Source organism: Neoarius graeffei, chromosome 7, assembly GCF_027579695.1.
Source record: "Neoarius graeffei isolate fNeoGra1 chromosome 7, fNeoGra1.pri, whole genome shotgun sequence".
Lineage (NCBI taxonomy): Eukaryota > Metazoa > Chordata > Actinopteri > Siluriformes > Ariidae > Neoarius > Neoarius graeffei.
This window is the reverse complement of record NC_083575.1, coordinates 38,370,366-38,397,480: the sequence shown is the minus strand read 5'-3', so window position 1 is coordinate 38,397,480 and position 27,115 is coordinate 38,370,366. Positions and strand designations below refer to the sequence as shown.

Below are 27,115 nucleotides of genomic sequence, written 5' to 3'. Positions count from 1 at the left end.
GTGAGGTAACAATGCTAACCACTACACCACCCATGCTATAGTCAGTGAGTGATAATTCTATAAGAGTGGTGGTGGTGTTGCATTTGGCGGGAAGGGAGAGGAGGGACTGTGCATTTCCTTGTTTATGATGGGGTGGACACCCCAACTTTCTAGTGATATTTGTTTGGAGTGTGGAGTATGAATTCTCCAGGTGGCCAATTCTTACATATTGCCCCTTTAAAGAACAACACAGCGTTCTTTAAAAAAAAAAATCCATTTACAGTTTATGGAACACCCACGAGAGTTATTTCCTGTTATCACTTACCTTTATATTTTCTCTGAGCCCCTGAACTTGTACTTCTTCATGTCAGAATACTTTACCTCTGACTTTTACATAGTGCTGACACTGAAGGTTCCTTCCATAAATTCTAAATAAACATTGATTCACAAAAAAAATTCACTACGTAAATGTTTACAGATTTATGTGGAGTGTCTGTCGTACAAGTTCAAATGAATGCGCTGTTCTGATTGAAACAACACTGTATTAGATAGAACGGGCACATTAATATAAACCTGTCATGTGAACGCCAGCTGGCGCGAGTTCCATGCTGTTTAATCAACATCGTCTAACCAATCAGTCTGCAGAATTCAATAGCGCTGTGCTATAATTATGGACAATTAATGAAAGCATTGAACTGGATGTGTTAATGAGATTACATACAGTAGTGTGCAAAAGTCTAAGGCACCCTATTTTTTTCATACAAACTTTGTTATAGATTTCTATTTTATGACTTCGACATTGTCGAGTCAGTACAGAAACATTTTAGAGTCCAAACGTTTGTTTTCCAGCACAAAATTAAATGTTACAGGAAAAAAAAAAAGTTTGTACACTATCTGAGCAGCATATTACATTAGAGGGCACTTTTCAGATTAAAAAAGAAAACATAATGAAGGCTGCTGGGTTTTGGTGCAAAACGAAGAAGTGTGACAGTCAAAGTGTCCAGAAGAACTGTGGCTGGTTCTGTAAGATGCTCAGTAAAACCTACAGCTCATTTCCTTATCAAACTGCACTCACTGTACCTGAGACTATTTTTTTTAGAGCAAAGGGTCGTCTTACACCAAATACTGACTTAGTTTCATTTATTACAGCTTACTGCTGTTTATAGTATTTTTTTTTAAATGTTGAAACATTTCATTTAATTATTTTTAAGCCCTTTTTGGTCTACAGCATTTCTTTACACGTGCCTAAGACTTTTGCACAGTACTGTATCTCTCTCTCTCTCATATTCCATTTATATAATGAATGAATGCTTGTTAAATGTTTCTCTATCTTACTCCAGTCTAATGCAGTGTACTATGGTATGTTCTCGCATTATCATCACTAGCAAGCAAAGAATATCTTTTAATAACTTGTCATACTAATCAATAAGGGCGGCACGGTGGTGTAGTGGTTAGCGCTGTCGCCTCACGGCAAGAAGGTCCGGGTTCGAGCCCTGTGGCTGGCGAGGGCCTTTCTGTGTGGAGTTTGCATGTTCTCCCCGTGTCCGCGTGGGTTTCCTCCGGGTGCTCCGGTTTCCCCCACAGTCCAAAGACATGCAGGTTAGGTTAACTGGTGACTCTAAATTGACCGTAGGTGTGAATGTGAGTGTGAATGGTTGTCTGTGTCTATGTGTCAGCCCTGTGATGACCTGGCGACTTGTCCAGGGTGTACCCCGCCTTTCGCCCGTAGTCAGCTGGGATAGGCTCCAGCTTGCCTGCGACCCTGTAGAAGGATAAAGCGGCTAGAGATAATGAGATGAGATGAGACTAGTCAATAATTTTTTGGGAGGAAATCTAGAGAGGAAACCCATGTAGACCCAGGGAGAACATGGACAGAAACTCTGCACACACAGAAAGCCAAGCTCAGGATGAAACCAGGAACCCTCGAGCTGTGAAACAGTAACGCTATCTGCTGTGCCACGAGGCTGACCCATAAAGTAATAAATGTCTAGCTTTCATTGTTGGTGCCTCACAGCTCCTGGGTCCGATATCCAGAATGCATTACTGTTTGTGCGAAGTTATGTTTTCTCCATGAATGCATAGGCTTCCTGTAGGTTCTCTGGTTTCCTCCAACTTCGCAAAATATGCAGGTAGGTGGAGTGGCAATGATAAACTGCAAGGTCTGAATGAGTGTATGAATGTGTTTGTACATTCTACCCAGCGATGGATTCAAGCAAAATGAATTCTCCCACATTGCACCCAGTAGTGTCGGAGTCGAGACCACTGAGACCAAGTCATGACCAAGGCCAAAGTGTATCGAGATCAAGACAAGACCAAGACTTTGGGGGGGCTGAGATCAAGTCAAGACCAAGGCAGGGCGAGACCGAGTCAAGACCAGGACTGGACCAGTGTGTGTGAAGGAGGAGGGACGTGGGAAGTTACCAGGAAGAAAATTTTCAAATTCGCAATGAGGTCACGTTATTGGTTGGATTTGAAGAAGGAAATTTTACATCAAATCACAGTAATGAGGTTAACAAATAAATCAGACAATACACAGGAAATTTAGTGAATTCCCCACAGTCGTGGTTTTGACCAGTCTTGAAATAAAATCCTGAGTCCTCTATGTCTGAGACCGAGACAAGACTGAGTAAAAATGTAGTTGATTCCGAGACGAGACCAAGACCTTCAAAAAGTGGTCTTGAGACTGGTCTCGAGTACTACAACACGAGCACCCAGTGTTACCATGATAGGTTCTGGATACACCTCAAACCCTGATCAGGATAAAGCGTTTACTGAAGACGACTGAAAGAATGATGATGCTCCTTTTCCAAACCTGAAATAAAAGCAGTTCTTGGTAGCAGACCTTTGGATTTTACAAAAGCCTGATCTGCAGCTGGTGGTGTAGTGGTTAGCACTGCGTCACAGCAAGAAGGTTCTGGGTTTGAGCCCAGTGGCCGACGGAGGCCTTCCTGTGTGGAGTTTCCATGTTCTCCCCGTGTCTGCATGGGTTTCCTCCAGTTGCTCCAGTTTCCCCCACAGTCCAAAGACATGCAAGTTAGGTTAACTGGCTACTCTAAATTGCCCATGTGTGAGTGCGCAGAAAGGAACTGGCCACCCTTCTGGCCAAGTCAACCAAACATGGTTCACCTCAAGCCCAGATTGGGTTCAGCAGTGATGACGACCTGCAACTATATAACCTACACTACTGTATTTCATTCTTTTAAACTGTCTGGAAAGACCTGAGCATTTGAACACAATACATTGAAAACCACCAGATCATGGAGAAGTATATTCTTACATTTAATTCACATCAAACATCAGAGTTTTAGATCCCGTTTGAGCCATTAGTTGAAAATGAACTACAACTCATCAGATTGTCCAACCAGAAGAGAGATTAGACGGAGGAAGAGGCGGTTCTATCAAGATCCACATGCTGTTTGAATTACGCATTGGAAATAAAATACATTCTATGTTGCTGTCAATGAGGAAACATGATGAAACATTGTCTCTTCACCCTTGGGACAAGGACGAGTGGATCTACTTCCCCATATGTTTCCTATCAGATTCATTAATGATGACGATGAGTCCCATAGCTTCGCCATTCATTTACAACCCATCGTGGGACGAGTGTGTGGCTTGAATATGGTTTACAACTTCTTCTTTCATGATAAAAGAGAATTTTAATTAGGTTGACTGTCCTCATCACAGTACAGCATGGGACTGATATCATCATACTCCCAGAGGCATTCATTTTTGTGTCATGGACTTTCTATCTTCTTCTTTTCACCTCCTATATAGTGTTGATGTGGTTAGGTTGAGCCGATCGGATAGGACTTAAGGGCCCAACAGTGGCAGCAACCTCAGGATGCTGAGGCTCGAACCCCAGAACTTCAGATCAGATCAGGACCCATGGAGCCACCACTGTCCCCTCAGTTTATGTACTTTCTATATATTACTGTTATTATAGCATGACATGAGGGATGCAATATCAGAGCTATACAGATCGCATGCACTAGAATATAATATAGCAGTGCTATAGTGGGGTATTATTTTCACCTTTGCATAAGATCATGCGTGCACAAAAACAGAACAGTTACACACACACACACACACACACACACGTCATCATTGTAAAAAGAAAAGTCTTCAGAGTGAAAAAGTGACATCCTACCTAAAAGAAAAAGATGACAATATAGTTTCCGCTCTCACTCCATAATTATCAGTACTGAAGCCCGGTGTTCTTTAATGTCTTCAATGTCTTCAATTATCAAAGTCACTTCCAAAAACACTCCTCTCTCTCTCTCTTTTTTTTCACACACACTTTTCATTTCAATGCAAAAGGGCGTGTCGGTCACTAAACAGACCAATCGGATGCAATGTAGGCGTGGTTATGTAGATTTTTCCCAACACAGCAACCTCAGGTTGAACTGACACTCAGTTCAGCCAATGAAACGCCACTAACTACTCGGTTTGCCCAATCGATATGGACGTGTTTCCATAACTTCAATTTTATATATAAGGAGCCTACATAGGATATAAGATGCCGTGATTAGTACGCCCTATCTAGTGCACTTTGTTGCTGTTTGTAGTTCAGCCATGGTTGTGAGGAACGGTTTCGGAAATGAAGTAACAGAGACGTGTGTTATGGTGGTGAGTATCTTGCTAGTTATTACATTGTGGTTTTTATTAAGGTTAAATAGTTTGTAACAGAGATATGAGGATGTTGTTTTTTTCCATATATGCCCGATAAATACTTCATTTAAACGCTAAATGCTGGTGAGTTGAGGTTTAACTGAATTCCTGAATGAGGAGTATGTGTTAGCATCTGTGTGCTAGCTAGAAGTAGGAGCAGTGAGTGAGTGAGTAGAAGCAGACTTAACTTTTCAAAATTCTCATGGAGGAGAAAAGTGCGTGAAAGACATTTTCAATTGGATGAGGGTCTGATGCGCGGTTGAAACGATAAAAACAGTGGATCCCAATTAATTGCAAACCATTTGAAATTTATACAATTAAAGAGTTTTTGAATGGTTGATATTGTTCTATCGGTTACTGTCGGTTATGGGATTCATGGATCAGGCCTGAGAGAGCTCAGCTCAGAGTGAAACATCTGAAATAATACTCTTGTCTTGAATTTTAAAATAATAACAATGAAAGGGAAGTCTTAAATCAGATTTTTAGCTGAAAAATCTCATGCCTGAATATTGTCTGCATACAGAGACCCACAGAAAATAACACAAGCGATGCTTTAGAACAGGGGTCACCAAACTTTTTTTCTCTGGGGGCCACATTGTTCCTGACTGTGATGGGGGGCCGGGGTCGGGTCAGCTATATAACATAGAATTATATGACCACCAGCAGGCCTCGTTGTGTAGTAGAGATTACTAGCCTGGCACAGCCATCCCCACTACTATACCCCCACACTACTATACCCCCACACTACTATACCCCCACACTACTATACCCCCACACTTGATTCCTGGCACATATTTATTTTTACTAGTGGTTTGCAAAAGTAGTAATCGAGTCTTCACACTTTGTTTTAATTTGAAATACCACAGATATTCCATTTATTTATTTTCTAATAAAAATAACATCAAAGCTGTCAAGGTAAGAAACATCTGCCTAGTTGAGGTGATTGACACTGGCAAAGGTGAGTGAAAAATGATAAATTGTAGGTAGGCCTGTTGATATTATTAATAATAATTGTGTGCAGCACTTAATAAAGATCAAATAAATAGGCCTATAAAATAAATACATTTAAAAAACAGTGAAATTATAATATGAGCAATAGATCACAGCAGTTGTGCTGTGTCCTGCACATCATTGCTCTCATCCATGGCCAAAGCAAAAAAACTCAAATTCTGACGCTTTCTCATTCAGCTGGTCATACACGTTGTCCCCCGAATCTTCGGTTCGCCTGGTCATAGTAGGTGCGGAGAGACTCACCGCATTGAGCACATCCTTCTTGTCGGGACACACCTCCTCAGCCACAGCAAGCATGCATACTTTAACAAAGTCCCCATCAGTAAACGGCTTTCCATGGGTAGCTAGTAGGTGAGCTATCTTACAGTGAGCTCGGACAGCAGCCTGGTTGATCTGGGTTTGGCGAAGGAATACGTTCTGTTGTGCAGCCAGTCCGCATTTCATCCTCCGAATCCTGTCTTCTCTTGTTTGCCCTCGCAAACTAGCATACTCTTTGTGGCGGGTTTCGTAGTGATGACGCAGATTATATTCTTTGAAAACCGACACACTTTCTTTACATGCAAGACAAACTGCACGGTCCTTACACTGAACGAAAAAATAATCGGTGGTCCACTGTTCTTTAAAAACTCTGCACTCTCTGTCAGCTTACCGCTAGCCATTTTGCTGTCCAGAACACTGACAGTTCTCTGCGCATGCGCTGCCTGTCACTGCTTGATCGCGAGCATATGACGAAAATTCGGAAAATATGAATAGTTCATTTAATAACTAAATATCAATTTTAATTGATAAAATCAACAAAATACAAAATGCAGACATGTTGTTATTTGCTAAAAAGCAATTTAAAAAAATAGGCCATGACCACTTTTGGGGATTGCCTCATAGGGCCGGTTCAAGTGGTGGGGGGCAGAGGGGCTGGGGGGCCGGTCAAAGGGGGGTGGCGGGCTGGAGTCGGCCCGCGGGCCGTAGTTTGATGACCCCTGCTTTAGAAGAATGTTTATCATTTCTTAAAATAGTCACCGTGAATGAAAGTATTATTGGATTGCATCAAATGTGTTTTCCTTCTGTAAGCTCATGTAAAAATACAGAGAACTATAATATCTCATATATATATATATATTAAATTTTAATAAGATTTAACCAAAATAGTAACAACTCAAATACTGCACTGTCTTAGTGCTACTAAAATGCATCTCTCTCACTAAACACTTTCCAACAGAATTTTTAGAAAGCACTAGAAATCCTATCCAAATCCTGTCGGAATGCATCAAAGGAATTTGCTCATTTGCAAACTTTTTGAAAGTTTTCAAACAAAATTTAAAAATGGCACTATAAATACTACCATACTATCAAAATATACTCCGCAAAGAAATTCACTCGAATGCAAAATTTTAGTCCGACCAAAATCCACTCACTAGTAATCTTTCACTTAAAACTCTATCAAAATCATAGCCTGGCAAGCCAGACTAAATGTGAATATTTAGTCTGGCCTCGATCTTTAGACATTTCTGAAGGGTGTGGGAGGAACAAACCGCTGTCTTTCAAACTGTCTCTGTGCGTATAGGCCAACACTCTGACCAATCAGCGCAACAGTGACTGTGACGTAGTCAGAGCAACAGAAAGCAGTGGGGGAGACCTTGAAATAAATAATTTTTCAAAATGCGTATTAATTAATAAACAGGTTCTAGATATTAAGAAGTTTGGAGATAATGACCACAAGTTTGGAGTCTGTACCACATACTCATTTTTTTTTTTCCCCAAGTGTTTGCTTAAACTGTTTTTGGGAGTTTTTATTTAGTGGTGTTTGGTGAAATAATTTCCCTTAAATTTAAAATAACGGGAAAATAAGAAACAATCAAAAAGTAATGTTTCAAAGCTGTTTATTAATTCTTCGTACTGCACAAACTAGCCCCATCCTTTTGGCTACGAGCGGAGCCAGCTGGTAGATCAGACTTTTGCCATAGCCGGTCGGCAAAACAGCGAAAACGTCCTTCTTGAAAAGGAATGAGCGGAGAGCCTCTTCCTGCTCATGTTTCAACGAAAACTCCAAGTCTAATTCTTCTAAAACTGATTCCAAAGCGGAGTCAAACGCGCGCTGTTCACTAGCTGTAGCCATCTTTCCTGTTGCGCTTTCTCCAGTGTCGCGCAGCTTTGTCGTCACTCCTGCAAAAGCCCGCCCAAAGAATCCAAACAAAAACCTTGCGTTGTGATTGGCGGGCACGATTTGATTCCCTGGGGTGTTTTTGTTTATATGGTGCGAGGCTAGACCCATTCGCTAGGCAAAAATATTTTTGGCCGCTAGGCAGGTGGGTCTAGTTTACTAGGCTATCAAAATCAGTCACTTTCCAGATAATTCACTTAAAACTTCTCATCTCATTATCTCCAGCTGCTTTATCCTGTTCTACAGGGTCGCAGGCAAGCTGGAGCCTATCCCAGCTGACTACGGGCGAAAGGCGGGGTACACCCTGGACAAGTCGCCAGGTCATCACAGGGCTGACACATAGACACAGACAACCATTCACACTCACATTCACACCTACGGTCAATTTAGAGTCACCAGTTAACCTAACCTGCATGTCTTTGGACTGTGGGGGAAACCGGAGCACCCGGAGGAAACCCACGCGGACACGGGGAGAACATGCAAACTCCACACAGAAAGGCCCTCGCCAGCCACGGGGCTCGAACCCGGACCTTCTTGCTGTGAAGCGACAGCGCTAACCACTACACCACCGTGCCACCCACTTAAAACTTTCAAACGTAAATTCAAAATAGCAATACGACACTATTCAAATACGCTCACCAAACAAATTCTCAGTCATGCAAAATTTCACTAAACACTTTAGAAGTTGTATAGTTTGTTTCTGAAATGGTCGGGAAGTCTAGTTTAATTTCACACTCAGATGTCCATTATATTCTGATTTAACGTATCTTTACCTTAAAATGTGTAACTGGCTGGTCGAACATTTGCTTATCCATGGACATTCATTCTCCCGTGCAACCTGGTATTTGCATTCATATTTTTGCCGTTTGGTATTGGGTTTAGTGGCCATGATGAATGACTGCTTGTAAAAAATGTCAGACAGCCTGGGTGAATCCTACCGTACATTATGGAAGTGACTGTCGTTCTGTTCATTGATTGGTTAAAAATCAGTTGACGTCAGCAGTTTTTCTCATATGATTCTGATTGGACGCAATCGGGAGTATTTTTAACTTGGTGGTAGGGATTTCCTAAAACCGGGAGATTATCCAGTTTTTAACAAATATGATCGGGAGACGGAGGCTAAAATCGGGAAGGTTGGCAAGTATGTAAAAGAGTAAAAAAGCGTCGTACAGTCAGTAAATCAAACCACATAGTCCTAGAGGTTCAATGACAGGGACAGGATTTTAATATTATTATTGTATAATTACACATTATTTCTTGTAAATAAGCCCCCCTCCTTCAGAATGCAGTCCATTTGCTCCATCCATCTTCACCAGGTGAATTGGTGCTCTGGTATTTCCCCTGCGTCACTTTTTTGAGATGTGTCAGCTCTGAGACAGTTTCCTGTCTTTCATCTTCCTCTGAGCTTTGTTTCATGGCTCCCACCTGAATTGCCCAAGTGGTTTTGAAACATTAAAGTTGTCTCAGTCATCCCATCCAGCTGTTCTTGTGTGTGTTTGTGATTTAGGTTCAATCATGGTGGTGAAGAAGAAAGCACCCCGAGTGGAGGCTGTGGTTTTGGACAGCGCTGAACTGAAGAGTCTGACCAGTGAGTCAAGAGTTCATTTCCACTTCACATTTCTGCTGCTATGTGTGAGTTTAGTCATCTTAGTCCCCCCTCCCCCGAATAAAGCACGTCAGTCTTACTGAAAAGTAAAAAGCATCTCTCCAAACTACAGCGTGTTTTGAAAAATTTGCTATTATTTGAGATGTAAATATCCCAGAAAGTACATCGTCTAGGCAAATGAAACTGAACAGGCTTAAAGTGCATATCACGGGTAAATTCAGGAGCAAGATCAATGTAATTCTCCTATTTTATATTAAACTTTGGTCAAATATCTGTCACATTTTGCATTTTGTGCAATTTTTTTACCTTGCGCAATACCAGAAAAATTTGTCTGTGAAGATTCTCAGTGATCCAGGTCATAGTAAACTGTGGGTGGTAGAAATGGGCAACTGGACTTGCTTGAAGATTCTTGAAAACGTTTCACCTCTCGTCCAAAAGGCTTCCTCAGTTCTGTCTGACTAATATCTGATACTCCCTATTAGTCAGACAGAACTGAGGAAGCCTTTTGGACGAGAGGTGAAACGTTTTCAAGAATCTTCAAGCAAGTCCAGTTGCCCATTTCTACCACCCACAGATTACCAGAAAAATTCAGTTGAAATCAAGCCATTTGAGGCGAATTGATCCACCTCTGAAAAAACTTGGCATTTGGATTTCCCGGGAAACATTGATTTTTGTGATGTTGCATGCAGGACGCCTCCCTCTGAATCCTACGTCAGCGCTGGTTTGTTTATGAGAAAACGACCTGGTGGTTTTCTGCAAATTTCTCATCTCATTATCTGTAGCCGCTTTATCCTGTTCTACAGGGTTGCAGGCAAGCTGGAGCCTATCCCAGCTGACTACGGGCGAAAGGCGGGGTACACCCTGGACAAGTCGCCAGGTCATCACAGGGCTGACACATAGACACAGACAACCATTCACACTCTCAGTTTCTTCAACATTATCGCATAATTATTAAAATGGTTAACAGATGTATCGTAGGAGGGTGTAGCAACACCAATCTTGATGGGATTAGTACTCATCGTTTCCCAAAAGACCGGACAATGAGAGAGAAACGGGAGCGCTTGGTCTACACAGGCTGTGCACTGAAACCGTGCAAAGCTCGCGCAGCCTGCTGACGCTTCCACAGGTGACGTCACGAATCTGGCTCCAGACTCCCTTGGGATTTTTCCAGACCCGTTTTTTTTTTTTTCTGCTGTAGACAGATGGCCTTGTGCAAAATTACCCTTCTGGATGAGTGTGTAAAGGGACATACTTTCATATAAAAAAAAAACACGAAATTGGTCCAGAATATTCACTTTAATATTGAGCAATATAAGATTTATTCCTCAAAGTTTGAATGAGAAATTTAAAAGTATGTGAATTCCATGAACGATTTCACAAATCTTCAATATTCGCGAACCCACTCGCTCAACCATCTCTTCCGATGTTTAGTTTTAGTTAAATTCTTCGTTTGCAACCATGTGACGAAAACTTTGTCATTGACCGCCATCATGTCGGAGGATCTATCTATCTATCTATCTATCTATCTATCTATCTATCTATCTATCTATCTATCTATCTATCTATCTATTTGGGTCTGTCTCAGAAACTGGGTACTGTGGGGGTACCCCACTAAATATACAGTCAATAAACTATATGTGATTGTTGGTTTTAATTTGAAATAAAATGATGAAAGAAATAATACAGATAAAACTAAATCTTTGATGTGAATATTCAGAATTTGGCAAAAATTCTGCAAATTTGTGGAAAAATGGCGGCTTGATCTGGGACATGATAAATGGTTGACTACATCGCATTCCCTTAAAAAGGTTGTAGTCCACTGAAAAGTCTACAGTTATCACTAATTGTATTTTAAGTTGTAACTTTATACACCTAAGGATTGGTGCCTCACAGAATAATCATAACCGTAATAAAACATCATGCAAAATATTTGATCACTGTTGTAACTCCATTTTCTGCAGACCCAAAACCAATACGATCGTGTGCTTTGATCTAAACAGAAAGCCTCAGGGTCACGACCTCACCAAAAGTAGTAACTTAAAATCACTACGCCATATAAAAATTTAGTTATAAATCTGCGATTTAGTTTTTTAAAACGAAAGCTGAAAGTTAGGTATAGAATATGTTTCTTACAGAATATGTTACGATGGTAGCTGGTCTTGTATGAATTTCTGAGCTATAAAATGAGTTGTGGTCTATTTTTTTTTACCGTAGCGTGTTATTTGTGTGCGGGGAAGGACACACATTAACGATTTGCATGTGTAGAATGGAATTTTCCACTCCGACAGTTAGAAGTTGATCGTGCTTCCATTTGCGGTCTTTCTGTTACGCGAGTGATCTGTTCGGACGTTATCACTGAAAAGGAGAGTTTTGACAGTTTTATTTTGTTTTAGTCTTGCAGTATAAGGCAATAGAATATTTATTTCTTTTTCATCTTACTTTCATATTTCGTAGTGTTTGCGTATTTTTGGCCAATATTTTGCAACCATGGTCAATTTAGATCGAACTTTTGATAGAATCTACGGCCAGTCATTTTGCCCCGCCCCCGCTCCGTCCGGTGCGGTAGTGATGTCCCGTTGCTTGCGCGCCGCAGCAGATACCTGCGTGACCTTCAGCCGGTCCAGTCGCTGTTCTTTTACCACCGCCGTTATTCTCATCTTTCCGGTGTGTTCTTGATTTTTCCATTGTGTCCTATTTCGCCACATCAAATACCCAAAATGTATCATATTATTCATATTTAAGTGAATAATCAATCCAGTCATCATAATTTGCCATTTTTAACCCAAGCAATCAAAAAGAGGAAAGTACAGACTGGAAGGTAAAGAGGAGTTACCTTTAGAAGCTTGTAGTCATTTCTCAGATCTATTTTAAAAACAATTAAAGCCGCAAGCGGCCTCGACGGGCCCTCGCGCCAGCGGCCAAGGGGGGCGGGGGCATGCATCCCTGCGAAATACCTTCCACAGCTTCTGCGGCAAGAGACATTACTCCCACAATGGCGACAAAGCACAGAATTGGACACATGGCAACAATAGGGTCTCGCACTTCGTGCGTTGTCGACCATGGCAAGCGCCTCAATAAGGGTCTTGAAAAGAGTTTGCTTGCCAAGATTGACAAATCAGAAGCTGCAATATCATTTTTGCCATAATCAGCACCCCCAGGGGCGAAAGTGCACAAAATTTGGCGTATATGTCAGGTGAGCTATGAAGAGTTTGCGTATGAAGTTTGATGACAATTGAGTAAATAGAAGATGAGATATAGATTTTTGAAGAATAAATTTTTTGGTTTTTCCCATGTCAGTAGGTGGCGCTATGCTGCAGATGAGCGATTATGAGTTGGAAAAATAAGTGTCTACAACAGCAACGTACAATCACAAGGTAGTGGTGTGAAGGAAAAGCATTATGGAATTATTTACCAAAAAGCCGTTTTGGAGCAATTGCGTGGGCCAAAAACAGTGCCCCCCAATGGACGAAAATTCCCAAAATGTGGTATACATGACATGGGAGGTAGTAAGAGGGTGGCCGTGAAGTTTGACCAAATTTGAGGAAAGATTGGAACTTTTGCCCAAAAATAGCGCCCCCAGTGGCGAAACATCACAGAAATTGGGTCACATGTCAGAAGCCCAATGAGTGATATGCGTGTGAAGTATGAGCAGTGTTGAGCAATTAGAAGATTTGTAATGAATTTTTAAGCATGTAAAATTCTGCATTGAAAAATGATTGACGTATAACTTCTGAACGGTTTACCCTACGTGAAACGTATTTAGCAACTTTTGTCAGCCATGTCTGTAGATGATGTGTATCAATTTTGGTGACGTTCCTATGAACGGTCTAGGAGGAGTTGCGCCGTCTTCGTGGCCATGCATTTCGCACAAAAGTGAAATTACCTCACTTCCTGTAGGGCGTGGCCAATGCATTGGCATTACATTTTTGTCCGGCCTGGTGAGATACATATGTGTACCAAAGGGCATGCCACTACTACAAACTACGTGGCAACCAGGCACCTTAATGCGAGAGGCAAAAATCACAACACGTTAGGGGGCGCTATAGAGGCCCTGAGGCCCGCCTGGATCTGGGCTTCTGGTTCTCAGTAGCGGTGGCAGTCTAAGAAAAAGGAGCCAAATTTCGAGCGTTGTCGACCATGGCAAGCGCCCCAATAAGGGTCTTGTAAAGAGTGTGCTTGCCAAGGTTGACAAATCAGAAGCTGCAATATCATTTCTGCCATAACCAGCACCCCCAGGGGCGAAAGTGCACAAAATTTGGCGTATATGTCAGGTGAGCTATGAAGAGTTTGCGTATGAAGTGTGATGAAAATTGAGTAAATAGAAGATGAGATATAGATTTTTGAAGAATAAATTGTTTGGTTTTTCCCATGTCAGTAGGTGGCGCTATGCTGTACATGAGCGATTATGAGTTGGAAAAATAAGTTTCAACAACAGCAACGTACTATCACAAGGTAGTGGTGTGAAGGAAAAGCATTATGGAATTATTAACCAAAAACCCATTTTGGAGAAATTGCGTCGGCCAAAAACAGCGCCCCCCATGGACGAAAATTCACAAAATGTGGTATACATGACATGGGAGGTAGTAAGAGGGTGCTCGTGAAGTTTGACCAAGTTTGAGGAAAGATTGGATTTTTTGCCCAAAAATAGCGCCCCCAGTGGCGAAATATCACAGAAATTGGGTAACATGTCAGAAGCCCAATGAGTGATTAGCGTGTGAAGTATGAGCAGTTTTGAGCAATTAGAACATTTGTAATGAATTTTTTAGCATGTAAAATTTTGAAGTGAAAATTGATTGACGTATAACTTCTGAACGGTTTATCCAACGTGAAACGTATTTAGTAACTTTTGTCAGCCATGTCTGTAGATGATGTGTATCAATTTTGGTGACATCCCTATGAACGGTCTAGGAGGAGTTGCGCCGTCTTCGTGGCCATGCATTTCGCACAAAAGTGAAATTACCTCACTTCCTGTTGGGCATGGCTAATGCATTGGCATTACATTTTTGTCCGGCTTAGTGAGATACATATGCCTACCAAAAGGCATGCCAGTACTACAAACTATATGGCAACCAGGCACCTTAATGCAGGAGGCCAAAATCACAACGACTTAGGGGGCGCTACAGAGGCCCTGAGCCCCGGCCAAGTTTGGGCTTTTGGTTCTGAGTAGCGGTGGCAATTCTCGGAAGTGGTGCCAAATTTCGTGCGTTTTCGCCCATGGCAAGCGCCCCGAAAATGGCCCAACAGCGGAGAAAAATAAAGAAGAAGAAGAAGAAGAAGACGGAAGAATAATAATAGTGAACTCTTACAAGAACAATAGGGCCTTCGCCCATAGGGCTCGGGCCCTAATTATTTTGACTGCTTCAAAAGATGGGTATCTAACACACTATATAACCTATTTAGTTATAAAAGAGCCCTCACCGGGTAAGGAGGCTGCAATGTTTGAGGTAGGGGATTGACATGAGTCTTGTTCGATTTGACTCTGTGATCGTTTGGGAAGATTCTTCAATCATTTTGCGTTTCTTTCTGCACTCCGTAAACCTAGCATTTCAAGCTACCGCTTTAGTACCATCTTTTATTTTGTTGTGGCCCATATTTTGTGTTGGAGCCCAGTCTGGATTCGTAAAATTGTAGAGATCAGCTGGTTTCCCTAATGGAAAGAAAAAGCAAAATAAAAGCAGCAGCATCAAAAATTCTATACAGCTCTTTTTAAAATGTAATAATCGTAGAAGCCTTTGATTGTCGGCTCACGCACTCGATCACGACTTTGTCACGTTTAACAGCGGCGAGTTTCTGCACAATCGGGCTATTAAACAATCCAATATTTCTTATATATTGGAATCTTTCATTAATAACTAGTTCGTAGCGCTTACCATTGATAAAATGTTCACTGCAGACTCGTGTGGTTTTTGCTTTCTCATCGCTTAGATCAGCCCAGTTTATGTTGGACAGCCATTGACATCTACGCTCTGTGGACAACCCTCTTGGTTTTTTTTTTCTCCTTGATTATTTATAATTGCTGGAATTTTAAAGAACTTATAAGTCCCCTCGTCTCAAATAGAGTTGTTTCCGCATCCAATTACAGCACAGAGTCGGCATAGCGAAGAAACAAAAGGAGTTCTTGAGCGTAACAACCTCTCAAGCATATCTTCTATAGTAAATGTGCGCTGCCTGAGTTTGGTATATCCTCCAACATGGCCCTCTTCCTATTCAAAGCCTCATGCATAATTAGCTATGACGTCACATGCAAACAAAGAATTGATGATGGCCTTCAGTGTTCCATGTTAGATGGGATGTATTGGAAATTCTTTTGCACTGCTCTCCTGATCAATATCTATCCACAATGAGATCCTGTACATGCTTTATATGAAAATCCGACAGATTTTTTCGTTGGGGTTTATCAGAATCACTTCATTTGTGACACCTGTGTGATAAGTAAGGGATAACGTACAGCAAACTGGCAAATATCGTGAAATAAATCCTGACCGGGTGATGCAGGACCCCAGTATGAATTGGAAGGGCCTTGGCTCACCATGAAAGGGTTTATTACTGCTTACTAAAGGGTTTATTACTGCTTACTAAAGGGTTTATTACTGCTTACTAAAGAAATCAATAATTTGACACAAAATCCTGCTTTGAAAAATGATTTTATTGCTTCCTTTAATGATGTGGCCCATAGCATCGATCTGTTATACAGAAACCACAGACCATATAATGCTGTAATTGACCAATCAGAATTGAATATTCAACAAAGCCATGTAATAAGCATTAGTATAAATAAAGAAGTGATGATAGAAACTGATTGGTCGGGAAATTCAGACACTTTCTCGATAATCACCTCGAGCGACTCGGCAAAATGGCAGCCAATCGCTTCGTCTCCGTAAGCGAGGAAGAATTACAAATTATGAAAGAAAATGCTGTTCCTGAAAGCTGTAAAGATGCTACGAAGTTTGGTCTAAAACTCTTCAAAGGTAAGGTGGAATTGTGATTTTATTTTCTCTATTTCAAAACAAAGTACTTTATTGCCCCTTTTCCACCAAAGCAGTTCCAGGGCTGGTTCGGGGCCAGTGCTTAGTTTGGAACCGGGTTTTCTGTTTCCACTGACAAAGAACTGGCTCTGGGGCCAGAAAAACCGGTTCCAGGCTAGCACCAACTCTCTGCTGGGCCAGAGGAAAGAACCGCTTACGTCAGCGGGGGGGGGGGGGTGCGGAGTTGTTAAGACCAACAACAATAACAAGACCGCGAAAGATCGCCATTTTTAAGCGACGAGAAGCAGCAGCTGTACAAACGCAAAGTCATTTATTATTATTATTAGGGCCCGAGCCCTATGGGCGAAGGCCCTATTGTTCTTGTAAGAGTTCACTATTATTATTCTTCCGTCTTCTTCTTCTTCTTTATTTTTCTCCGCTGTTGGGCCATTTTCGGGGCGCTTGCCATGGGCGAAAACGCACGAAATTTGGCACCAGTTCCGAGAATTGCCACCGCTACTCAGAACCAGAAGCCCAAACTTGGCCGGGTCTCAGGGCCTCTATAGCGCCCCCTAAGTCGCTGTGATTTTGGCCTCCCGCATTAAGGTGCCTGGTTGCCATATAGTTTGTAGTAGTGGCATGCCATTTGGTATGCATATGTATCTCACTAAGCCGGACAAAAATGTAATGCCAATGCATTAGCCACGCCCAACAGGAAGTGAGGTAATTTCACTTTTGTGCGAAATGCATGGCCACGAAGACGGCGCAACTCCTCCTAGACCGTTCATAGGAATGTCACCAAAATTGATACACATCATCTACAGACATGGCTGACAAAAGTTACTAAATACGTTTCACGTAGGATAAACCGTTCAGAAGTTATACGTCAATCAATTTTTGATGCAAAATTTTACATGCTTCAAAATTCATAACAAATCTTCTGATTGCTCAAAACTGCTCATACTGCACACGCAAATCACTGATTGGGGTTCTGACATGTTACCCAATTTCTGTGATATTTCGCCACTGGGGGCGCTATTTTTGGGCAAAAATTCCAATCTTTCCTCAAATTTGGTCAAACTTCACGGCCACCCTCTTTCTACCTCCCATGTCATGTATACCACATTTTGGGAATTTTCGTCCATGGGGGGCGCTGTTTTTGGCCGACGCAATTGCTCCAAAACGGGTTTTTGGTAAATAATTCCATAATGCTTTTCCTGCACACCACTACCTTGTGATAGTACGTTGCTGTTGTAGACACTTATTTTTCCAACTCATAATCGCTCATGTACAGCATAGCGCCACCTACTGACATGGGAAAAACCAAAAACTTTATTCTTCAAAAATCTATATCTCATCTTCTATTTACTCAATTGTCATCAAACTTGATATGCAAACTCTTCATAGCTCACCTGACATGTACGCCAAATTTTGTGCACTTTCGCCCCTGGGGGTGCTGGTTATGGCAAAAATGATATTGCAGCTTCTGATTTGTCAAACTTGGCAAGCAAACTCTTTACAAGATCCTTATTGGGGCGCTTGCCATGGTCGACAACGCACGAAATTTGGCTCCTTTTTCTTAGACTGGCACTGCTACTGAGAACCAGAAGCCCAGATCCGGGTGGGCCTCAGGGCCTCGTTAGCGCCCCCTAAGTCGTTGTGATTTTGGCCTCCCGCATAAAGGTGCCTGGTTGCCATGTAGTTTGTAGTACTGGCATGCCATTTGGTTCACATATGTATCTCACTAAGCCGGATAAAAATGTAATGCCAATGCATTAGCCACGCCCAACAGGAAGTGAGGTAATTTCACTTTTGTGCGAAATGCATGGCCACGAAGACGGCGCAACTCCTCCTAGGCCGTTCATAGGAATGTCACCAAAATTGAAAGACATCATCTACAGACATGGCTGACAAAAGTTCCTAAATACATTTCACGTAGGATTAGCCGTTCAGAAGTTATACGTCAATCAATTTTCAATGCAAAATTTTACATGCTTAAAAATTCATAACAAATCTTCTAATTGCTCAAAACTGCTCATACTTCACACGCAAATCAATCATTGGGCTTCTGACATGTTACCCAAATTCTGTGATATTTCGCCACTGGGGGCGCTATTTTTGGGCAAAATATCCAATCTTTCCTCAAATTTGGTCAAACTTCACGGCCACCCTCTTACTACCTCCCATGTCATGTATACCACGTTTTGGGAATTTTCGTCCATGGGGGGCGCTGTTTTTGGCCGACACAATTGCTCCAAAACGGGTTTTTGGTAAATAATTCCATAATGCTTTTCCTTCACACCACTACCTTGTGATAGTACGTTGCTGTTGTAGACACTTATTTTTCCAACTCATAATCGCTCATGTACAGCATAGCGCCACCTACTGACATGGGAAAAACCAAAACATTTTTTCTTCAAAAATCAATATCTCATCTTCTATTCACTCAATCTTGATCAAACATGATACGCACACTCTTAACAGGTCACCTGACATATCTCCCAAATTTTGTGAACTTTTGCCACTGGGGGCGCTGTTTTCAGGCAACATTTTATATCTCGGCTTCTGATTGGTCAAACTTGATCAAACTTGACACAACAACTCTTCATAGATCCCTTGACATGTATACCAAATTTGGTGAACTTTGACCACTGGGGGCGCTCATTGCGCTGTATCACTTGCAGGAGTGGTGTTTACAATCATGAGGCACCAGGAGTATGTTGTTTTGGTTGCCTTAAACACACATGACTTGTGGGGAATGGGTAGGCAGTCGGGAGCAAGTGTTGTAGCATTACATACAGACTAATAGATGTCTAACAGAAGACAATCCTATGTAGCTATAGCTTGGTGACTGATGAGGTAAATACATTAATTTGGTTGGGAAGCCATGGCATAAAATTTTCTGTCCATGACAACATCTCAGCGCACCGTGTACTCTGTGTCCGATTCTGTGCTTTGTCGCCATTGTGGGAGTAATGTCTCTTGCCGAAGAAGCTGGGCAAGGTATTTCGCGGGGACGCATGCCCCCGCCCCCCTTGGCCGCTGGCGCGAGGGCCCGTCGAGGCCGCTTGCGGCTTTAATTCTTCTTCTTCCGTCTTCTTCTTCTTCCGTCTTCTTCTTCTTCTTCTTTATTTTTCTCCGCTGTTGGGCCATTTTCGGGGCGCTTGCCATGGGCGAAAACGCATGAAATTTGGCACCAGTTCCGAGAATTGCCACCGCTACTCAGAACCAGAAGCCCAAACATGGCCGGGGCTCCGGGCCTCTATAGCGCCCCCTAAGTCGTTGTGATTTTGGCCTCCCGCATTAAGGTGCCTGGGTGCCATGTAGTTTGTAGTAGTGGCATGCCATTTGGTACGCATGTGTATCTCACTAAGCCGGACAAAAATGTAATGCCAATGCATTAGCCACGCCCAACAGGAAGTGAGGTTATTTCACTTTTGTGCGAAATGCATGGCCACGAAGACGGCGCAACTCCTCCTAGACCGTTCATAGGAATGTCACCAAAATTGATACACATCATCTACAGACATGGCTGACAAAAGTTACTAAATACGTTTCACGTAGGATAAACCGTTCAGAAGTTATACGTCAATCAATTTTACATGCAAAATTTTACATGCTTAAAAATTCATAACAAATCTTCTGATTGCTCAAACCTGCTCATACTGCACACGCAAGTCACTCATTGGGCTTCTGACATGTTACCCAATTTCTGTGATATTTCTCCACTGGGGGCGCTATTTTTGCGCAAAAATTCCAATCTTTCCTCAAATTTGGTCAAACTTCACGGCCACCCTCTTACTACCTCCCACGTCATGTATACCACATTTTGGGAATTTTTGTCAATGGGGGGCGCTGTTTTTGGCCGACGCAATTGCTCCAAAACGGGTATTTGGTAAATTATTCCATTATGCTTTTCCTTCACACCACTACCTTGTGATAGTACGTTGCTGTTGTAGACACTTATTTTTCCAACTCATAATCGCTCATGTACAGCATGGCGCCACCTACTGACATGGGAAAAACCAAACAATTTATTCTTCAAAAATCTATATCTCATCTTCTATTTACTCAATTGTCATCAAACTTGATACGCAAACTCTTCATAGCTCACCTGACGTATATGCCAAATTTTGTGCACTTTCGCCCCTGGGGGTGCTGGTTATGGCAAAAATGATATTGCAGCTTCTGATTTGTCAAACTTGGCAAGCAAACTCTTTACAAGACCCTTATTGGGGCGCTTGCCATGGTCGACAACGCACGAAATTTGGCTCCTTTTCCTTAGACTGCCACCGCTACTGAGAACCAGAAGCCCAGATCCAGGCGGGCCTCAGGGCCTCTATAGCGCCCCCCGAGCACCGTACAGTGCGAGACCCTATTGTTGCCATGTGTCCATTTCTGTGGTTTGTCGCCATTGTGGGAGTAATGTCTCTTGCCGAAGAAGCGGTGGAAGGTATTTCGCGGGGACGCGTGCCCCCTCCCCCCTTGGCCGCTGGCGCGAGGGCCCGTCGAGGCCGCTTGCGGCTTTAATTAGGGCCCGAGCCCTATAGGGCGAAGGCCCTATTGTTCTTGTAAGAGTTCACTATTATTATTCTTCCGTCTTCTTCTTCTTCTTCTTCTTCTTCTTTATTTTTCTCCGCTGTTGGGCCATTTTCGGGGCGCTTGCCATGGGCAAAAACGCACCAAATTTGGCACCAGTTCCGAGAATTGCCACCGCTACTCAGAACCAGAAGCCCAAACTTGGCCGGGGCTCAGGGCCTCTATAGCGCCCCCTAAGTCGTTGTGATTTTGGCCTCCCGCATTAAGGTGCCTGGGTGCCATGTAGTTTGTAGTAGTGGCATGCCATTTGGTACGCATATGTATCTCACTAAGCCGGACAAAAATGTAATGCCAATGCATTAGCCACGCCCAACAGGAAGTGAGGTTATTTCACTTTTGTGCGAAATGCATGGCCACGAAGACGGCGCAACTCCTCCTAGACCGTTCATAGGTATGTCACCAAAATTGATACACATCATCTACAGACATGGCTGACAAAAGTTACTAAATACGTTTCACGTAGGATAAACCGTTCAGAAGTTATACGTCAATCAATTTTCGATGCAAAATTTTACATGCTTAAAAATTCATAACAAATCTTCTGATTGCTCAAACCTGCTCATACTTCACACGCAAATCACTCATTGGGCATCTGACATGTTACCCCATTTCTGTGATATTTCACCACTGGGGGCGCTATTTTTGGGCAAAAATTCCAATCTTTCCTCAAATTTGGTCAAACTTCACGGCCACCCTCTTACTACGTCCCATGTCATGTATACCACATTTTGGGAATTTTCGTCCATGGGGGGCGCTGTTTTTGGCCGACGCAATTGCTCCAAAACGGGTTTTTGGTAAATAATTCCATAATGCTTTTCCTTCACACCACTTCCTTGTGATAGTACGTTGCTGTTGTAGACACTTATTTTTCCAACTCATAATCGCTCATGTACGGCATAGCGCCACCTACTGACATGGGAAAAACCAAAAAATTTATTCCTCAAAAATCTATATCTCATCTTCTATTTACTCAATTGTCATCAAACTTCATAAGCACACTCTTCATAGCTCACCTGATGTGTACACCATATTTTGTGCACTTTCGCCCCTGGGGGTGCTGGTTATGGCAGAAATGATATTGCAGCTTCTGATTTGTCAAACTTGGCAATCAACCTCTTTACAAGACCCTTATTGGGGCGCTTGCCATGGTCGACAACGCACGAAATTTGGCTCCTTTTTCTTAGACTGCCACCGCTACTGAGATCCAGAAGCCCAGATCCAGGCGGGCCTCAGGGCCTCTATAGCGCCTCCTAACTCGTTGTGATTTTGGCCTCCCGCAATAAGGTGCCTGGTTGCCATGGAGTTTGTAGTAGTGGCATGCCACTTGGTTCGCATATGTATCTCACTAAGCCGGACAAAAATGTAATGCCAATGCATTAGCCACGCCCAACAGGAAGTGAGGTAATTTCACTTTTGTGCGAAATGCATGGCCACGAAGACGGCGCAACTCCTCCTAGACCGTTCATAGGAATGTCACCAAAATTGATACACATCATCTACAGACATGGCTGACAAAAGTTACTAAATACGTTTCACGTAGCATAAACCGTTCAGAAGTTATACGTCAATCAATTTTCAATGCAAAATTTTACATGCTTAAAAATTCATAACAAATCTTCTAATTGCTCAAAACTGCTCATACTTCACACACAAATCCGTCATTGGGCTTCTGACATGTTACCCAATTTCTGTGATATTTCGCCACTGGGGGCGCTATTTTTGGGCAAAAAATCCAATCTTTCCTCAAATTTGGTCAAACTTCACGGCCACCCTCTTACTACCTCCCATGTCATGTATACCACATTTTGGGCATTTTCGTCCATGGGGGGCGCTGTTTTTGGCCGACGCAATTGCTCCAAAACTGGTTTTTGGTAAATAATTCCATAATGCTTTTCCTTCACACCACTACCTTGTGATAGTGCGTTGCTGTTGTAGACACTTATTTCTCCAACTCATAATCGCTCATGTACAGCATAGCGCCACCTACTGACATGGGAAAAGCCAAAAAATTTATTCTTCAAAAATCTATATCTCATCTTCTATTTACTCAATTGTCATCAAACTTCATATGCAAACTCTTCATAGCTCACCTGAAATATACGCCAAATTTTGTGCACTTTCGCCCCTGGGGGTGCTGGTTATGGCAAAAATGATATTGCAGCTTCTGATTTGTCAAACTTGGCAAGCAAACTCTTTACGGTATTTCGCGGGGACGCATGCCCCCGCCCCCCTTGGCCGCTGGCGCGAGGGCCCGTCGAGGCCGCTTGCGGCTTTAATTGTTGTTGTTGCCGCTGCTGCTTCTTCCGTGTTGTTTTTGCTTCGATATTCGCGCCAAGGTTTCTGCAAACGTAGCGACATAACTGACATATACAGCGACGTAATGACGTGGCTTCCCTTAGCACCGCGAGCTATGGAAAAGCAAACTGGTTCTCAGCTGGCTTGCAAGTTGAACGAGTTGTGAACCAGCACCAGCACTGGCCCCGAACCAGCCCTGGAACTGATTTGGTGGAAAAGGGGTATATGTGACTCGGCACCGATAAGGGACACAAATCTGTGCGCATTATATTTGTAATTGTAATGATCACCTGTGTATTTATACTAAAACAATTCTTCACCTTGCCTTTGGTGAATAATTGTTAAACATTCCATGAGCAGGAGTGTAGGTATACTAGACATCAGCAATTCAGTGTACCTGCACAGTTGCATGTGCGATATTACTCTTGTACAACAAGAAACTAATATTGTGTAAGTGACATTTCGGACAAAGCGTAGCCAAATGTTTTGTTTGTGTTCTGCAAGCAGAAATAGATCCTGAAGAAGCCACATTCACTTTATAGCACATCGGCTTGCTGGCTGGCTCGCTCACGTTGGTTTATACATTCCCGTTAAAGTCTCTTCTTCCGTTTCATCTGATAAACTTTCATATTGTTAACCAAAAGTTATGTTCATGAAGATTATAGTGTAGTCATTACGTCTGCTGATGAGGTCACTAACGCTAGTGTAGTAATGGCTTTGAAATAGGAAGTGGAATTTTACGTGGCAGAGTAATCTGCATAGTGAGGCATTCCAATGCAGTTATGGGAAATATAAATACTCTGGAAATATAGCTTAACCAGTCACAAGGAACTGTTGTATACTTTAAAATGGGGTGCGCAGTCCTGCGGCCAGGTTCTATATAGCTATCGCTCCGTCCGTCTGTAAACATTTTAGTTTCCGCAGCATAACTCAAACTATGAGGATTTTTTTTTTTTTTTTTCATGAAACCTGACAGTTATGTTAAGTGACTAGAGGAGTTGTGCCTTTTGACATTTTGGGATTTCTGTGAAAAAATTTTTTCCGTGTTTCCTTGGCAACCAATTCAACTTGGGAAAATTTGGAGTGGGGACTGGAGGGGGGAGATATGTGTCATCTCCTGATGACTCTTGTCATTATTATTGTCCCCTTACAATATTTTATTTAGTTTTCACTTTTTTTTTAATAACGGGAGTGTGTAGACATTTTATGTCGACTGTTTACTGCGTGCTTTTGGCGTTAACGTGTTCACTAGGGCTGTAATGATACACCCAACTCACGATTCGATTCGTATCGCGATTTTTGACCCACGATTCGATACGCCCACGATTTTTTTTTTAAATGTTTTTTTTAAAGTAGTAAATTTGACTTATTAACATTTACTTACTTACATTAACTATTTAATAACAAATAATTCAGACCACTGCAGAGAATGAGTAATATGTATGCAAAAATGAACAAATGTATATCCAAAGACTGTTTTATTTCTCAAAATAATACTGTTGAGCTGGAAGCTCTGTTTTTTTCGGTTCTGAAAAAGTCATTTTTCCAAATCGTGTAAATCCGTTAAGATTTTTTTGGGGTGGTGGCTGTCTCACTGTCTCACTCACTGTCTCACTCTCATAGGGCCAATGATTTTCTGTGATCGCGGAAAACAGATGGAAATTACGGAATTTTTATGGTGAAACATTGCTCGCGTGTCAAAATGTAACTGCCGCAGAAGGCTTCCGCCCAAGCAGACATGCCTTCAGTGTTGCCAGATATTGCTAACGTTTTCCACCCCCAAAATATGTTCAAAACCAGCCAAAAAGCACCTAAACCTGCCCAATCTGGCAACACTGCATGCCTTTCCAGTCAAGTGATTGTGATTGGCTTGTGGCACACCTAGCCAGCCAATGAGCTGCTTGTTTACAGATTCGCTCCCCGCGTCGCAACCAGAATGGCGACCGCTTAAAAGAAATGAATGCTCTGCCAGTGGCGAGTGTGGACGTTGCGTGACTCGCAGAAGATTGTCGCAGGTTGGCGAAAAAACGACTTACTAACAGATATTAAAAAATAAAAGTAATTTAAGTAAGTTTAAAATGTAATTTAAATAAAAAGTAAAGTATTCATAAATTGAAGTTTGGAAGCGCCTCTGTTTTTGGGCTGAGGAGAAGTTTGAAAGGGTGTACCGCGATTCTGCCTTCTTGTATCGCGATACGGATCGTGGCTCTGCGTATCGCGATTTCGATACGCATATCGTTACAGCCCTAGTGTCCACCAACCTGCTTTGGAAGTTCTGGTCTTCCCAGAAGGCCAGTGTTTTTAAAAAAAAATCCTGCTCAGAGCAAATCAATACAGTGATTTTACTGTCGGCTTTGTGTGTTGCTGTGCCAAGGAAGGTCGAAAAGCTGAAAGAATTTTACTGGGTAACACTCAAGCCACACTCCCACCATCTGCCACTAATAGAGTGGGTTTTATTTTACAGATACAAGCAGATCGTTTGTCAGTTGTGTATTTACTTTATCCAAAGGAGCTATGTAAGGTATCATAATCAGTTTTGAAGCCAAGAAGCCTTTGTCACACGTCCGCTCAAGCACACAGTGAAATTTAATGAAGCAGTGAATACACACGTGAGCAATGAGCACACGCGCATACCTAGAGCAGTGGGCAGCTATGCTACAGCGCCCAGGTGGGGGTTAGGTGCCTTGCACTTAAGCCCAACCTCAGCCCAAGGCCACCCCATGGTAACCTAACCCAGTGTTTCCCAACCTTTCTTGAGCCACGGCACATATTTTACATTTGAAAAATCCCACGGCACACCACCAAACAAAAATATCACAAATGCGCGTGTGTGTGTGTATGTATAAAGCCAAAGCCAACGGGGGGGATACCCCCCCAGGAAAATTTTGAAAAATAAGGCCTTACGAACCACTTTTCCTGCAATCAGAGCTGTAGTAGATAAAAAAAAATCTGTCTTTTTTTATATATTTACATGAAAGTATGTTTCAAATCAATAGGAGTATTGTTTGAATTCAAAATAAAATCACATTATACATTCAAGGGTATGGTTATAATTCATGATCAACAAAAATGACAAACTAAATTCACATTAAATTTAAGTTCTATTAATTATCAAAATGTTCATATATGAAATAAAATTTCTTAGGGTGACTGACCTTTTCTCCCCATGTCCTCATTAGTTGCATATGATTTCTTCAAAAAGTCTTTTTTGAAATATTTAAGTTTTCAAAACTGTCAGCATTAATTCAGATTTCCTGACTATCATATACATGTTCAATGTATTAAATCAAACGAATGCTAAGTTTATGAGATAATGTCTATGTACACTTTATACAATTATTTATAGTTCAGTCACTTCTCATTTTCATTTGATTATTTCGACTTCAGCTTTTTGGCCAAAGACAAAAGCTTGTCAGTCCTCTCTTTTGTAAGAAGTGTTATGGATTGGCTATCATGCTCTCGCCATCAATGTTTTGGCCAATTACATTGTAGATAACACGTATTCTACCACGAGACTTAGCGAGACTAAAGATGGCGAAAATGTAAACATGTAACATCGTCGTAGGAATGAATTACGCTTGAGTATACCCCAACCCCCCTCAATAAATGAAAAAAAAAATCTCAACGGATTTGGCATAATATAAAAAGGTCGATTTTTACTCAGAAAAAGCGGAAATCTGCCGAAAAGCGGAAAACTCTCATCCCTGCTATCGCTATCACCGCTGTCACACCCGAAGCATTACTAATTCTATTGTTTGAATGGCAACAGGTAGATACACAGGTTAATTAGCTACCTGCTGCCATCTATTGGAAGAGTATTTAATTGTTCTG

The 27,115-nt window shown here is 42.0% G+C and overlaps 1 protein-coding gene across 4 annotated transcripts in view; it reads left to right on the top strand.

The window, feature by feature from the left end:
- Nucleotides 1-27,115, top strand: part of thada (THADA armadillo repeat containing) — a 272,868-nt gene that overhangs the window by 52,533 nt on the left and 193,220 nt on the right. For 3 of the 4 annotated variants that reach the window (XM_060925591.1, XM_060925590.1, XM_060925593.1), the window contains exon 3: nucleotides 9,327-9,407. In XM_060925591.1, coding sequence (XP_060781574.1) covers nucleotides 9,327-9,407 — 81 coding nt within the window. Of the gene's footprint in view, nucleotides 1-4,559; nucleotides 4,609-9,326; nucleotides 9,408-27,115 lie in introns of those variants that run through there. The other variant, XM_060925592.1, reaches the window with a different exon arrangement.